Source organism: Heterocephalus glaber, unplaced genomic scaffold (genome assembly GCF_053883595.1).
Source record: "Heterocephalus glaber isolate CG9 unplaced genomic scaffold, H.glaber_assembly_v1.0 deba00001504, whole genome shotgun sequence".
Taxonomy (NCBI): domain Eukaryota; kingdom Metazoa; phylum Chordata; class Mammalia; order Rodentia; family Bathyergidae; genus Heterocephalus; species Heterocephalus glaber.
Window position 1 is genome coordinate 9,631,527 of NW_028258324.1, and position 16,640 is coordinate 9,648,166.

The 16,640-nt window shown below is 43.7% G+C and overlaps 1 protein-coding gene and 1 long non-coding RNA gene across 2 annotated transcripts in view; one reads left to right on the forward strand and one right to left on the reverse strand.

Annotated features, from left to right (window-relative positions):
* Nucleotides 1-5,580, forward strand: part of Bfsp2 (beaded filament structural protein 2) — an 83,458-nt gene extending 77,878 nt beyond the window's left edge. Inside the window, exon 6 of the mRNA XM_004834247.2 lies at nucleotides 5,356-5,580. Within this exon, the coding sequence (XP_004834304.2) occupies nucleotides 5,356-5,580 (225 nt within the window). The remainder of the gene's footprint in view (nucleotides 1-5,355) is intronic.
* On the reverse strand, nucleotides 659-5,416 carry LOC106009010 (uncharacterized). Its single transcript, XR_001183189.3, has 3 exons — nucleotides 5,238-5,416; nucleotides 3,269-3,385; nucleotides 659-1,150 (listed from the first exon to the last, which is right to left on the reverse strand). It is a non-coding gene; the product is annotated as an uncharacterized LOC106009010 (long non-coding RNA).
* Nucleotides 5,581-16,640: the final 11,060 nt, after the last annotated feature.

A 16,640-nucleotide genomic window follows, 5' to 3' on the forward strand; every position in this document is an offset into this window, starting at 1 on the left:
TGGGGTTGCTGTAGGTGATCTGGAAGTCTGGTTTTGAGACTTATTTACTTGTTTTCTCATTTTGACTGGGGGGGCGGGGGGGTGCTGTTGGTGCCCGCGAGGATCACCTCCTCTGAGCTGGGAGAGGTGGGACAGGGGCTGGGAGTGGCACTAGGGATGGTGGCCCAGAAGCCCCTTCCTCTGGGCCAGGAGTGGCGGGACAGAAGGGGGCCCAAAAGCCCTTTCCTCTGGGCTGGGTGGGAGGGATGGTGGCCAGGAATCTCCTTCCTCTGCACCAGAAGCAGTAGGATGGCGGCTCAGAAGCCCCTACCTCTGGGCTGGGAGTGATGGGAGGGAGGGTGGCCCAGAAGCCCCTTCCTCTGGGCTGGGAGCAGCGGGAGGGTTTGGTGGCCAGGAAGCCCCTTCCTCTGGACCAGGAGCAGTGGGACAGCAGCTCAGATGCCCCTACCTCTAGGCTGGGAGCAGCAGGACCCTGTACCGTGGTCTGGTGGTCCGGTGTCCTCTGCGTCTTTGTAGTGTGGAACCAGGTTGTCTCTTGCAATTATTAATCATTACTAGTTAAAGTAATTACAGTCAGCCCTCTATAGCCACGGGTTCCACATCTGTGTGTTCGACCAAACTTGGATTAAAAATACTTGAGAAAAAAATTACTCTGTCCTAAACATGTACAGATATTTTTATTGTTATCCCCTAAAAATACAACTGTTTATGTAGCATTTACATTGTATTGGGTATCCACACTCTAGAGAGAGTTTAAAGAGATTTATAAGAGCTCTACAGGAGTATTGCATAGGTTATATGCAAATACTACACCCTTTTCTGTAAGGGACTTGGGCATCCAGGTTTGGGTACCCATAGGTTTCTGAAGCTGATCCTCCACAGACACCAAGGGACAACTATATGATTATACAGCCATCCACCCTCTGTTCTCTGGCATGGACTAAAAGTCTGTTAGGTAGATATGAGGCACTACTCCTTCTAGGGTCTCCTCCAAGGAGGTCACTTCTACCATTCTAACCACAAGCATTGTTGGTGCACAGCAGAGTGTGTGAAAGAGTTGGTTGGTGTGATGCTTGTCCAGCTGAGATCTGGAGTTCACTGAGGCTGATGATAGGCTCTGGGGCAGTGCAAGGGGGCATGAGGAAAGGATCTGAGGAGAGAAAAGCAAGAGTAATAGAGTCAGAAGGGCTTGGCTCGTCTATCACCTGTTTCAATGGGCAAATCCCTGAACCACATTTTCCTCTTCTGCAAAATGGCGGTGATGGTCACAGTCCACCCCATTTCTCAGTGTGTCTGTGAAGATCTGATAAGAGAATTCCTGAAAGCATGTTGTTCTTATCCACTGCATCACTCTGAAGAACTTACTGTGTTCCAAGAACTGTGCCCAGTGCTTGGGGACATAAGAGTAATTAGACATAGTCCCTGCTCCCAAGGAGTCCATGTGACATCAGTGAAGGAAGAAGTTGATTTAACCATAGGAACCAGATGGTTCTGCCTGCAAGCAGGTGGCAGGTGGGGAGATCACTCCATTGTGGGAGTCACAAGGCCGACTTTATGGTGGGTGCAGAGGAGAGGGGCAACCAGAGATGGGCAGAGTTGAAGACAGGGCTCTGGAAGGGCTCCACCCACCTCAGAACCTACATCTGACTCCTACTCTCTTAGGCACAGCAGTCCTATGGAAATGGGGTACCCAGATTCAAACCCTAGCTCCTCTACTCACTGGCTATGGGACTCCTCTAAGCTTTCATTTTCTCACTTGTCCCAGTGAGGACCTATTTGGGTTTTCAAATCTGTCTGCTGTCTCAGTGGCTTAAGACAACAGTGGTTCATTTGTTCTCTCATTCTATGATATAGGCAGTGTTCAGTGAGGACAACTTTTCTCCTGTTCTGCACAGTGTCTCCTGGGCCGGGACACCCAACAATGGCTTCTTTAACTCATGTGAGTGGTGCCTCAATCATGCACCTGTTTTTGACACCCTGTGTGACCTCTCCCCATAGCCAGCTGGGATTCCCACATTTTGAGGGAGTCTCATAGTAATGGAGCTCTGATGTGACATCTAGCTTCCCTCAGAGACTGAACACAGAAGCTATAAAACCAGGCCTCTTAACAAGTGGGCTTGGAAGTCACTGAATGTCACTTATACTTCATTCTCTTGGTCCAATCAATCACAAGACCAGCCAGATTCAACCAGAAGGAAAATAAATTCCCCCTCTTGATGGAACAGTGGCAAGGTCACATTGAGAAAGAGCATGTGGAATGGCGATAATTATTTCAGCTGCCTTTGGGAATGTGATCTACCATAAGAGCAGAATAGAATTTACCTCTTAAAAGTCCCTGGGAGGGTTAACTGGGTAATGTGTGTCAAGCCCTTAGCACCCTTCCTGGTATAGAGTGAGCAGGCAATAATATCATCTATTATTATTTATCATATAAAATTTAATCACTAGCTCACTAACCTCAAGTTGACATTATCAGTCATCTGGTCACCTTGCTTAAACCCTAACTTTTGGGACAAATGGAAAAAGAATTCACCAACCAAACCAACCAAAAGATGAGAGCAGCGGCATTCTGGTTGTGCTCATGACTCAGAACGGGGTTAGGCTCCCCTGCAGGTTCCACTAAGCCACAGTTGTTGTTCCTGGCCCTGGCAGTCAAGATGAGGAGCACAGACTGAGCCAGAATAGGTAACATTCTTGGTACATTGCATCTCTGTGGTCCTCAATCAGAGCAAGCTGTGCACACACGAGGCCCCCACAGCTCATGCAAGCCTCCTACAGTCAATCTGACTTAGCCCCCTTTGCCATTATGGTGTTGTCTTGGAAGCCAGGCACCAGTAGGGTGCTTGGAGACTATTGAATTTTGTGTTTAGTTATCAAATCAGAAATGGAATTTGAGCCCAGAAGTCACAGGAGATCAGTATTTTACATTCTAGTGGACTTAGCAATTCAAGAAAGCCCCTTCAAATCTCCAGAGACCAGGGGAGTAACTGGGTTCCTATGACCTCAGTTTGTTGCTGATACTCTCTATGTAAAAAGGGCCAGGATTATGAGAGCTGCAGCAGTAGCCTGACCAGTCACTCAAGCTCATACATGTCTAGATAAGCAGGCATCCTTTCTTTCTGCCAGAACATCAGGAACTTAGGTATGGAAGTTAGACGTGGACTCTAAGGGTGGGATGTCTCCTCTGACAGGAGTTCCCCTGAGTCCCCCGATGGGCAGTGTGTCCTAAGTCATCAAGGAAAATCCTCAGGCTGCATGGAGCACTCACCTCAAATATGGAGCAAAAGCCATAGACGGAAGATCCAACCATAATTCTATGAAGTGTTTCCAAATCACAAGTGTTATAAGTCCAACATCAACAACTACTCACAAATGAAGCAATTTCCTATACAAACAAAGGAAGAAGACCCAAGAGGATTGAAACAAATGATTCCCAAAGTCTCCGCATCCTCACTGCTATAGAGGAGTTTGCAGATCCCACAGTCAAACAATAACCCTGGACCATATACTGATCTAGATTTATTTTCTAATAATGATATTTTTCCTCCTAAAATGGTCTATACTAAGAGTCTGACTTAACATTCTCATATACTATGGAATTAGAAGACTTAAGTAAGATAATATAATGACCTCTGCTTCAAACCTACCATGATTCAAGATGGCACCGTGACCAAGAATCCTCCATTTCAGCCACAGTGATCAAAAGGATTCAAAAAATTCTTCTGGACAGCAGGACACAGAAACTTTTTCCATCAGAATTTGATTGAATCCAATTTAGAAAAATATTTTTATGTCTGTATGTTATATTAAAAAGTCAGACATTAAACTATATAAGTCTACCATAATGTAAACTATGTAAAAATATTAAACATGGATGCACACAGGTCTTTGAAGGTGTTTATTGACCAACTGTAGATTTCAGGGCATGGTATGTGGGAAGAGGAGAAGAAAAAGGTTTCCAGTCTAATGGGGAGACAGGGCAATAAATGTAACCATACATAGCATCTTCAGCCTGGGCAACCTATGTATACCAGACCTCCTATTCTGTACAGGTCCTTTCTGGTGCACTAAGGTTACAGAGACTTGTTTCCTACATGCCCCTAAGCATGCATAGTTCACTGTGATAGTAGGGTGGAAGTGTGTCAAGAAAGCCTGCTTAGGGGAGGTGGTCCCTGAGCTTGGATCTGGGAATGAGTAAGAGTGGGCCAGGTGCATGTGATGGAAGGGCTAGAGAAGGATGGTAGCTGGTGCATGTGTAGGAAACATCATGAGCCCAATAAACTCCAAGACTGGAAGCATTGAGGGCTCTGCTGTAGGGTAAGAGTGAAGCTGTGTGCCATGCTAGGGTCCCGGGGAGCTACCGATGAACTCTAAGCAGAGGAGATACAGGCCCAGGATTGGACTTTGGACAAAGCATTGGGCTTGCTGTGTGGGGTGTGGGAAGAGTGAGAACCAGAAGCAGGGAGATGAACTAAGAGGCCACTGAGCTGACTTTAGGTGAAAGGTGCTAAGTGTTCCAGCCTGTGCCATTGTGTCTAGAGAGGAGGCCTCGAATGTGAAGGCTTCACAGGAAATACAAGGGACAGGACTCAGAATACACAGAGAGAGTGAGGACAGTCTTTGGAAGGGAAGGAAGACCAAGGACAATCCTTCCCCAGTTTCTACCTCCAGCACATTTACCAGGTGAAACACAGACTAGGAAGGGACAGCTGGCTCAGAAGGAAGGCAGTAGCTCCGTTTTGGACACCTTGATTTGAAAAACCAGAAGGAGCTGTGCTGGAGGCAACAGTGCAGGAATCACCATCAGCCTAGAGGACACTGAATCCTGAGCCAGCTAGAGACGAAGCAGGCGCATCCAGGGGCACAAGTGCTGAGCATGTAAGGGCCAGCAGTATCCATTCCAACTATGGTGATCTCTGGTGATCTTGGAGTCTGGAGTCTATATTTTAGCCTAAAGATAGATGGTGTTTCACCAGTGGAGGGGTAAAGGTCCCCCAGGAGGAAGAGATCATGAGAAGAGGTGCCTGAGGCACTCTCCAGCAGAGTGAGAAACCTCTAAAAACTCCTCTCCCTCCCCTCTCTCCTGGCTTCTGCTCATTTCCCTCTTCTCTCTCCTCTCCCCTCTCTTTTCTGTCTTGTCTTCTCTCTCACTCTTTCTCTACCTTCCCCCAACCCCACCCTCCCTCCTGGGAAGGGGCCCTTATTTTTCCAAGGAGCCCTGCAACCCTGAACCCTACCAGTATATGTAAGCAAAGACGAGGTCGTCGTTGTCATAAACTGCAGACCCCGCTCTGCCCACCTCTCCCTGGAGGGCCAGCCATGGGCCCTGGGGTGAACAAGTTGGCTCTCTTGCAGAAACGAGGCCTGGAGAACTCGCTGCACGACGCCAAGCACTGGCACAACATGGAGCTGCAGAACCTGGGCGCCGTAGTGGGCAGGCTGGAGGCGGAGCTCCGCGAGGTCCGCGGGGAGGCCGAGGAGCAGCAGCGCGAGCGCGCGCACCTCCTGGCTCACAGGGCCCAGCTGCAGAAGGACGTGGCGTCCTACTTGGCGCTGCTGGACCGAGCTGACAGCGGGTAGGCTCCGCCCCTCCCTCGGTAGTTATAGAGAGGGTCTTTATTTGTGAGGGTCAATAAATTATTTCTCTCCAAACAGTATAGAAGTCATTAAGATGAAAAGGAGGGCTGGTGTTGTGGCTAGATGGTTGAGCTCTTGCCTAGCTTGAGCGAGGCCCTGGGTTAAATCCCCAGCTATGCAAAAAGTGAAGAGAGAGAGAGAGAGAGACAGAGAGAGAAAGAATATCACCCCCAAGTTCTCCTTCCCCACCCCACCCCTCTATATTCATTCCCACAGCCCAGCTGCGACCTGGGATTTTTCTATCCATATACAAATAATACATATTTACCCGCATACACATATATAGGTGTGTAGTGTAGATATGTGCACATTTGTGTATACACATACGTATATATATATATACCTAAGACATATGATAGCTGTCGCAATGTTTCAGCTGCATATAATAGGACCTAATTAATGGTTCCATATACCTCCAACTTTAATATGCACCTCGGACAATTGGGCAGGTTAGTTCACTTATTTGATTTGGGTGTGTGTGTGTGTTTGTTTGTTTGTGTTTGTTGTAAATCCAGATTCTGCTTCAGTAGGTCTCAGGTGGGACACGAGACTATTTCTCTGGTGATACCTACATTGCTGCTTCTACAGACCACACTTTGAGCATAATTATAAACCACATTTATTTCAGGGTCTCAAAAATAGGTGATCTAGGCTAGTGATCTCATTAAAGATTCGAGCTCATTTCTTTTCATCTTCCTAACATACAACATGTTGGCTTTTTGTCTTCTTCTTTGTCACCCATGGTTACCCACTGCCCGCCACAGCTCCAGACATCACATCTTCATGGCCAAAAGAAGAGGGAGAGAAGAGTCAATAGCAAAAAGGCTTTCCCTTGAGTGATTCTTCTTTAATCAGTGAAGAAAAGCAAGCTTTCTCTTATATCTCATTCACCAGAACCTGCTTGTGTTACCATACTTACCTGCAGTGGATGCTGGGAAAGGAGCTGTTTGGCTAGTCCAGATTTCATAGTGGAGGCAGGGGAGGGGTTGGCCAGCCAGTCAATCATAACCATATACAAATGCACACATGTACACACATATGAATATATGAGCACATATATGCAGTCTTTTTTAATAGATGGGGATTCAGAGGCATCTACATCAGCCTTGGGGCTTAGCTGCCTTGCAAACTCTTTCCAGAAACTCATGCCTTTATTTTTATTATAGTTCTATATTGGCATGTGTGGAGTAAGAAACAGGATAGCAGGTCTAGGAGACATCTTAAGATCACGTAGGCCAACCCCTCATGCTTCCAGAGAGAGTACAGAGGCCCAGGTGGGAAGGATTTGTCCACTATCACACATGGAGGAGGAGAATGGGGCCTGGAGCCCAGGTCTCAGGCTGTGAGCGTAACATCTATCTTGGGAAGGAAGAAAGGCAAGAGAGCCACAGGGAAACATCTCCCCCTTCTTTCAAGTGAGAATCATGTCATCCAGCTTCTTTCCAACTGTCTTTTTATTGAATTGCTTTCTGTTGCTTATAAAAGCCAGATGTTCCTAACAAAGCTAATTCTTTCAGATGCCTATGAACATCTGAGTAAATATGCAAAAGTCACTTTAAACAAACACGAAAAGTAGGCAGTTAGGTAATTATTGTGCTTAGTGAGTATTCAATCCCGCCTCCTGCTTGCCTTCACCCTCCCCCCAGCCCCACCCCTTGCACAGGCAGGAAACAGTCTCAGAAAGCTAAAGTCATTTGCCCAAGATCACACAGCTAAGAAGGTAATACCTGCAGCTCATTAGTCTAAGAGCTAGTGACCACAGGAAAATCCTTGCTACGGCCCTTTTCTTCTTAGTGCATGTGTGCATGTCTGTGTGTGTGTGTATCTCCATAAATTGCTAAATTGCCCAGGCTGGGCTTGTGATTCTTCAGCCTCAGCCTCCCAGAGTGCTGGGATTACAGGTGTGCACTACCACACCTGGCTCGTTTTTCTTTTGGGATTTAAAATCCAAAACTGTCTTGTTCCGAAGGCCACTTTCTTTATCATGAGACATCTGCCTTTCCAGTAATCCTGTTAATGATATTTTTACTGATTTTCCTCGCGTACTGCTTCTGATTCACATGTGCTTCTTTCCAGCTAATGAAGAAACTTCCTCTTTTCTCAAAGAAAATGCAGCCTTCTTCACCAACTGACCATAACACTGCCTGAGGAGCTTCAGGCCCTGCTGGATTCCCCAGCTGGTTCCATTGGGGTGGAAAAGCTTCCTGAGGTGGAGAGGGCCGTTCATTTAAGTAGTCTGTAATTTAAGCAACCTCCCTTGTCCCTATCCAAATAAATGCTTTGTGCACAGCTTCCAGTCTGCTCACCTTGTTTAACTCTCTGCCAGGTGGAGTTGAATATCACTCTGCCTGGCCTTTGCTCTAGGAACCTTCAGGTTGTTTATTTTGTTGTCCTTGCTTGTTTATTTGTTTTTTGTGTTTTTTTTGATATGTGGGATCAAACTCGGGACCTTTCACTTTCAAGGCAGGCAGCTGCACCACTGAGCTAAATCCCCAGCCCTTGGTTTGATTTTTTGAGACAGGGTCTTGCTATGTAATCCAGACTGCCTTTGAACTCACAGTGGTCCTACTGCCTCAGCATTCTGAGTGCTTGGATTACAGGCACATGCCACCTTTCCCAATTGTTTTGTCTTTGGTTTCATTTGGTTTGGCGCTGGGGATGGAAACCTGAACCTAAAGCATGCTAAGCACCCTTCTACCACCATGCTCCCTGCCCAGACCACCAAGCCATTCCTGAAGACTTCTGAAAGGGTCTTTGAGTGTGATGCCATCTGCTTTGTCATCCAAGGGTCAACTGTTTTTGGATTTAGCATCATACAAGTGCTGCTTGGGCAAAAATTGTGTTCATGGCAGGCATAATATGGGGCCAATTTTTTTGTTTTGTTTTACTGGGAAGGAGATGCTCTATTGCCTTATCACATCTGCATCATATTTACAGACATCCCAGCCTGTGAAGACCTCTTGAACATGCTCTGCATGTGCATTTTCGTGCAGACACACACATTTCACCTGCTGTTGGCAGAGCACCTCAATCAGCATAAAGGGAACTTCACTTTAAGCCTGTGGGGGACTAATTAGGTAGTGGTTGCTCACCCTGCTTTCAGTCACCGAATTTTCTTCCAGGATCCTTTCCCCAGCCCTTTCAAATCTCAGGCCAGCCCAATATATTTCATGCATCTGCCACCTACTCTGGCTCGGTGACTCTGCCTTCTGATTAAAATTGAAACTACCACCTGTGTCCCACCACAGGCTCTCAGTGCCTCTAAAACTGCACACACACACACACACACACACACAATTTTTTTTTTAATTTTTAAAAAGAAGCCCAGCCTTAATTTCTTAATTCTCCCCTCAAGTTTCTGTCAGCCTACGAGTCACATAGATCAACATATCCACACCAAGTCTTTGTCTTTGTGAGTTGCAGATCCAGACTCCAGATGGGGACAGATCCTACATAGGCACATTTGAAGACCTCCATGGCTGAGGCTCTGAATAACCAAGGCTGACCCAAACAAAAGAAACCTTGTTTATCCTTAAGAAAGTTTAAAAGAGAAGCAAGGCAAGAAATGGGGTCTCCTGGTTGGAACTACTCCAACTGGTTTTCCTTTCTGGCCTGCAGTATCAAAAGAATTCTGTTATTAAGTCACATGGGCAGAGCAGCTATTTACAGTTTGCACAGCACCAATTCAGTTTGTTATTCGAGGCAAGGAAATAAGCAAGACACCCCTTAATGCTCCATTTCAGCAAAGCAGCCAAGTCCTCCCTGCAGCAACACACTATGAGGCTGCCCATAATTGCACCACCTGGGTACAAGGGACTCAGCCAAAAGACAAAGTGCGGTGTTCCAGCTCCATGGGAGCCCACGACACAGAGGTACAGAGGTACGTTGTTTTTATTATTTTTTTCTTTCTTTCTTGTTAACCATTGATTGTTTGCCTCCTAGCCAAGACCTAATCCCTAACTTAAATCCAGCCAGAGGGCTGGAAGGTGAGCTCCCCTCCCACAAAGGTCAGCTATCCAAAGGAGGTGCATCTGTGGCTGCAGAACCTGGAAGCAGGGGCACGTGGATGTGCACATTCTGCTGAGTTCTCGCACAGCCTGCTGCGCAGGGCCACAAGCCCTCAGTCCCCTCGGTCAGGTAATTGCACGGAGCTGCTGCTGTCTGTCACTCAGTTAATCACCCTTTGGCAGGGAGAGCATGGCAGACAGGGGCTCCCAGTTCCCAGCACAGGCTCTTGCTGTTTCTAACGAGGGTTCATTAACAGGTATGAAAAGGCTTTGCTGGGCCCCACTCTGCCAGGGCCTTATTTAAATCAGGCTTCCTTGCAACAGCTTGGTACAATTACACTTTGGCAGTGGTTCACTGCCAGGTGGCATGGAGGCTGCTGCCTAGTGTTGATGTCAAGGACAGAGCATTTGTTCTGGAGTAGACCAGAGGAGGGCTGCCAGTGGGTTTCTTCTGAGCACAGTGGGGCTCCCTTTCCAGGCCAAGCAGCTCTGCTGGCCTCTGACCATTCTGGAACACAGCATGAACCCCAGTGAGGTTGCTAAGAACATCCATTGACTTTCAGATCCCACATTCTTTTCTACCAGTGTCCTTAAGTCTTATCTTCCTGACAACACTGAGATTCCACCTCACCCCAGAAAGAATGGCTACTATCAAGAAATCAACCAATAACAAAAGCTGGCAGGGGTTTGGAGAGAAAGGAACCCTTCTCCATTGTTGGTGGGAGTGCACACTGGTGCAACCACTGTGGAAATCAGTATGGAGATACCTCAAAGGACTAGGACTAGAGGGCCGGGGATTTAGCTCAGTGGTTTTGCCGCCTGCTGCACAAATGCAAGGACCAGAGTTCTAGCCCCCTTACAAAAAAAAAAAAAAAAAAGAACTAGGACTAGAAGTCCCATTTGACCTAGCTATTCCCCTGCTGGGTATCTTCCCAAAAGAATTAAAAGAATCATGCCACAGTGATATATGTGCACCCATGTTTATAGGGGCACAGTTTGTAATAGCTAAAGTTTGGAAACAGCCCAATTGCCCATCAACTGGAGACTGCATAAAGAAGATGTGGGGTTTTTTTTATAAAATGGAGTACTACTCAGCCATAAAGAAAAAGAAACTAGAGACAATTATAGCTAAATGGATGCATATTGAGGCCATACTCTTAAGTGAAATAAATAGGACACTCATGTAAATACCGAATAGTTTCTCTGGTGTGAGAAACTGAAAGTGTAAATAAGGATGAAAATGATTAAAATGAATAATTGATCATTTGAAACAGGAAGAAAAGGTCCAAAGGGGTAGGGAAAGTGGGAGGGGAAGGGAAAAGGAAAGAAGGGAAAGGAAAAATTTTGAGAAAAAGAAAAAACGGAAACAAAGTATTTGTAAATAGGGACAGGTGGAGGGGGTGAAGGGAGGACAGGGAATGGGGAAAAAAATAAGAATCAAGATACATCATGTACAGGTACAAGTACCCAATGATAAATTTAAACGTATTGTATACCTAAAATGTACCAATAAAAGAATTTAAGCAGGGCCAGGGATTTAGCTCAGTGATTCTGGGGCCTTGCAAACGCAAGGTACCAAGTTTGATCCCCGGTACCCAAACAAACAAACAAACAAAAAGAATTTAAGTAAAAAAAAAAAAAAATCTTATCTTCCTGGCCATCTGTAGCGCTTCTTGGCAGGTACTACTCCCAAGGCATTTTGGTGGATTTGGAGGACACCAATAAAGGATACATTTCTCCCCATCTGGATTTACAGTCATGCTGAGGAATCCAGATGTGCATATAAAAGGATCAAAAAAGAAAAAGATAAACAAAGCAAAACAGGTAGAGCATCACATTATAGTTTGCCTGACTCCATGTAATTCATTTTCTTATCAAAGGCATGAAGGTAGATATCCACAGACTGAGAATGTAGCTCAGTGATGGAGCACTTGTCTACCATGTATGAGGCCCTGGGCCCAACCTCTAGTAACGCAAAAGAATATGGAAGGAAGGAAGGAAGGAGGGAAGGAGACAGACACATCCAGATCTACTCTCAGTTGCTTTTCAGCAAGATGATTCAGCACCATGCTGGTCTCATTCTATCAAAATGCCCCACAGATATTCTTTTATAAACCCCTACATCAGTGATGACAAACCTTTCAGAGACTGAATGCCAAACTACAAACCCAAAAGCCACTTATTTATTGCAAAGTGCCAACACTGTGATTAAACCTGAATACTGAGGTTTTAGTTTAGGAAAAAACAACTTGTATATTGACATCTTTTGTCTTAAAAGAAAAATGCAATAACACACCTAAGGGTTGCGACCACTGCCTTACATCATCTCACCTGTTTAGAGAAAGAGGATGGGTTGCCTCTTTAAGGGTAAATCTAGGATTTTACTTGGAGTTTCCAGTCTTAGCAAATAAAAATGTAGGATGCAAGTGTAGAGGAAGCTTTCAGGTAGGCGTACCACGGCTCCAAGCCCAGAGGAGACCTCCAGATCCATGTGCCACAGGCCCAGGCAGGAGGAGCCTTCCGGGTAGGTGTGCCACAGCTCTGAACCCAGAGGAGGTGAGCCGCTCAGGCGCCAGGAACAACAAACCCACCCTACCCCCCACCCCCACATCAAAACAAGAAAACAGGTAAACAAGCCACAGAACCAGACTTCCACATCACCTAAAGCAACCCCAAAGGGAAATAAGATGGAACACTCTGATACTCAACCACCTGGACTCCCTGAACTAGCAACAAAAGGGGATCTGGAAAAAATGAAATCAGAAATAATTTCTCACATAACAGCAAAGATTGTGCCCATAGTGCAAGACATGATTAATAAATCTAGAGAGGATACAGATTAAAAAAATAGAGGAGCTGAGGAACATGACGGAAGCTCAACATAGGAAACAAATTGAACTCATACAACAGATGCAAACAGATTTCCAGGAGATGAAAAACTCCATTGAAAGTCTGTGCAACAGAATGAGCCAATGTGAAGACAGAATTTCAGATATAGAAGATAAGATTGCAATTAGTGACCAGGAAGAGAAAAAATTCTTTAAAATTTTAAGGGACCACAAGAAATCAATCCAGCAGCTGCTAGATGATGCAAAGAAAAATAACATAACACTGATTGGAGTCAATGAAGAAACAGGAAAGAGTGCAGAAGACATAAAAAAAACTGTTAAGAAGTGATGGCAGAAAACTTCCCAAGCAGGGGAAAAGAATTGGACATACAGATAAGTGAGGCATATAGGACTCCTACTAGCCTTGAGCAAAAAAAATCTACACATAGGCATATAATTGTTAAGATTCCAGAAACCCAACAGAAGAACAAAGTTCTACAAGCAGTTAGAGAAAAGAAACAAATCTCACACAAAGGAAAGCCCACCAGAATCACAGCAGACTTCTCAACACAAACCATCAAGGCAAGAAGAGCTTGGAGTGACATATTCCAAGCCCTAAAAGAAAATAGCCTCCAACCCAGATTGATGTACCCTGCAAAACTATCTTTCAAAATTGATGGAGAAATAAGATACTTTCATGACAAGAGCACCTTAGGACCTTCATGAATACCAAACCAGCACGCCAAAAAATTTTAGACAATATCCTAGGAAAAGACAATGAGGATCACAACCCCAGGAAGCAAGGCAGAATGAACCCATCTGGTATGACAAGAAATTAAATGTAAAGGGGGAGAACCCAACAAAAAGAAAAAGTCATGACAATGATAACTCAATACATATCAGTTATAACCATCAATGTTAATGGTCTCAACTCACCAATCAAAAGAAATAGACTGGCAGAATGGGTCAAGATGCAAGATCCAACAATATGTTGCATACAAGAAACACTCTTAATTCAAAAAGAAACTCATACACTGAAAGTTAAAGGGCGGAAAACAATACTCCATGTGACGAGAACCTGAAAAAAAGCAGGAGGAACTATCCTCTTTTCAGACCAAGTGGATTTCAAACCCACACTGATTAAGAGAGACAAAGAAGGACACTATATCCTTGTAAAGTGAACAATCCATGAGAAAGAGATGACTATCATAAATATGCACCTAACACTAGTGAACCCAACTATATAAAACAAATACTAATGGACATGAAAAACCATATAAGCACTAATACAATAGTAGTGGGGGACCTCAACACCCCATTGTCACAAATAGATAGATCAACTAGACAAAAAACAAGCAATGAAATACTAGAACTTAATCAAACTATTGAAGATATGAACCTAACAGACGTTTACAGAGTGTTTTCACCCCACAAAATCAGAATACACATTCTTTTCGGCTGCACACAGGTCATTCTCCAAAATAGATCACATATTCCCTCATAGAACACATTTAGGTAAGTGCAAAGGAATTGAACTTATCCCCTGTATATTATCAGATCATAGTGTAATGAAATTGGAGATCCATGACAAAAGAAACTGCAAAAACTTCATAAACACATGGAAATTGAACAACACACTTCTGAATAACCAATGAGTCACCGAGGAAATTAAAGAAGAAATCAGACAGTTCCTTCAATTAAATGACAATGACAATACAACATATCGGAATCTATGGGACACAATGAAAGCAGTCTTATGAGGTAAATTCATAGCAGTGAATATGCATATTAGGAAAATAGAGCGTGCCCAAGTAAACAACCTGATGCTGCACCTCAAGCTTCTAGAACGAGAAGAGCAAGACAAACCCAAATCTCATACAAGGCAGGAAATTATAAAGATCAGGGCAGATATCAATGCTATGGAGACTAAGAAAACAATACAAAAAAATCAATGAAGTCAAGAGTTGGTTCTTCAAAAGAATATACAAAACTGACAAAGCCTTAGTCAAACTTATCAGAAAAAAGAAAGAAATGGCCCAAATCCATGCAATTAGGAATGAAAAGGGTGAAATTACAACAGACCCAGCAGAAATCCAGAGGATCATCAATACCTACTTCCAGAACCTATACGCCAATAAGGTGGAAAACACAGAACAAATGGACAGATTCCTAGACATGTATGAATTACCAAAGTTGAATGAAGAAGACCTAAAAATTCTAATCAACCCAATATCAATCAATGAAATTGAAAACGTTATTAAAAACTTACCAACCAAGAAAAGCCCAGGTCCTGATGGCTTCACTCCTGAATTCTATAAGACATTTAGAGAGGAACTGCTGCCACTACTGTTTAAACTCTTCAATGAAATTGAAAGGGAAGCAATACTCCCAAAATAATTCCTGGAAGCAAATATCACCTTGATCCCCAAAGCAGAGAAAGACCCAACTCAAAAAGAGAACTATAAGCCAATCTCACTAATGAACACAAAGGCAAAATTTCTTAATAAGATACTGGCAAACAGAATGCAGATCATTAAGAAGATCAGGGACCGGGGATTTAGCTCAGTGGTTTCACCACCTGCTACGCAAGCGCAAGGACCTGAGTTGGATTCCCGGTACCAAAAAAAAAAAAAAGAAGATCATACACCCTGACCAAGTGGGATTCATCCCAGGCATTAAGAGATGGTTCATCATACACAAATCAATCAATGTAATACACTATATCAATAGAGCCAAGGACAAAAACCATATGATCATCTCAATAGATGCAGAAAAAGCATTTGACAAAAATCCAACATGCATTTATGATAAAAAAACTGTACAAAAAATTGGAATAGATGGTCTCTACCTCAATCTGATAAAAGGCATCTATGAAAAACCAACAGCCAATATCATACTAAATGGTCAAAAGCTGAAATCCTTCACACTAAAATCAGGAACAAGACAAGGATGTCCACTATCACCACTGCTGTTCAATATAGTTTTGGAAACATTAGCCACAGCAATTAGACAAGAGAAAGAAATAAAAGGAATAAAGATAGGAAATGAAGAAGTCAAATTGTCATTATTTGCAGATGACATGATACCCTACATAGAAGACCCTCCAAAACTCTACCAAAAGTCTTCTAGACTTAATAACCAAATTCAGTAAAGTAGGTGGATACAAGGTCAACACATAAAAATCAATAGCTTTCCTCTACACAAGCAACAGAGTCACTGAGAGAAATAGAGCAAACAACTTTCACAATAGCATCCAAAAAGCTGAAAAACCTAGGAATCAACCTAATGAAAGAAATCAAAGACCTCTTCTCTGAAAACCATAGCACTTTGAAAAAAGTTATTGAAGGGGGTATCAGAAAATGGAAAGACATCCCTTGCTCCTGGGTAGGAAGGACCAAAATAGTGAAAATAGCTATACTTTCAAAATTGCTCTATAGATTCAATGCAATCCCAATTGAAATCCCAGCAGCATACTTCATGGACCTTGAGAAAACAATCCAAAAATTCATTTGGAACAAGAAGAGACCCAGAATAGCAAAAGAAATCCTTGGCAACAGAGATATGGCAGGGGGTATTACAACCTCCAACTTGAAACTATACTACAAAGCTACTGTGATAAAAACAGCACAGTACTGGCAAAGAAACAGACCTGAAGACCAGTGGAACAGATTAGAAGATGCAGAAACAACTCCAGACACACTCAGCCCACCTCATCTTTGACAAAGGACCCAAACACCCTCACTGAAGGAAAGATAGTCTCTTTAATAAATGGTGCTGGAAAAATTGGGTTTCAACTTGCCAAAGACTAAAACTAGACCTATATCTCTCACCATGCACTAATCTAAAATTGAAATGGATTAAAGATCTAAATATAAAAACAGAAATGCTGAACTGGCTGGAACAGAGGTTAGGTAGAACTCTTCAAGATAATGGGGTAGGAAAAGACTTTATGAACAAAACCTCAGTTGCCCGTGAACTAGCAGAAAAGTTTCAATAAATGGGATCTCTTTTTACTAAAAAGCTTCTGCACAGCAAGTGAAACCACCAGCAGTGTGAAGAGACAACCCACAATGTGGGAAAAAATTTTCACCAGTGGTCCCTCAGGCAAAGGTCTACTATCTCAAATCTATAAAGAACTTAAAAAAAATCAGACCTCCCAAATTTAAAT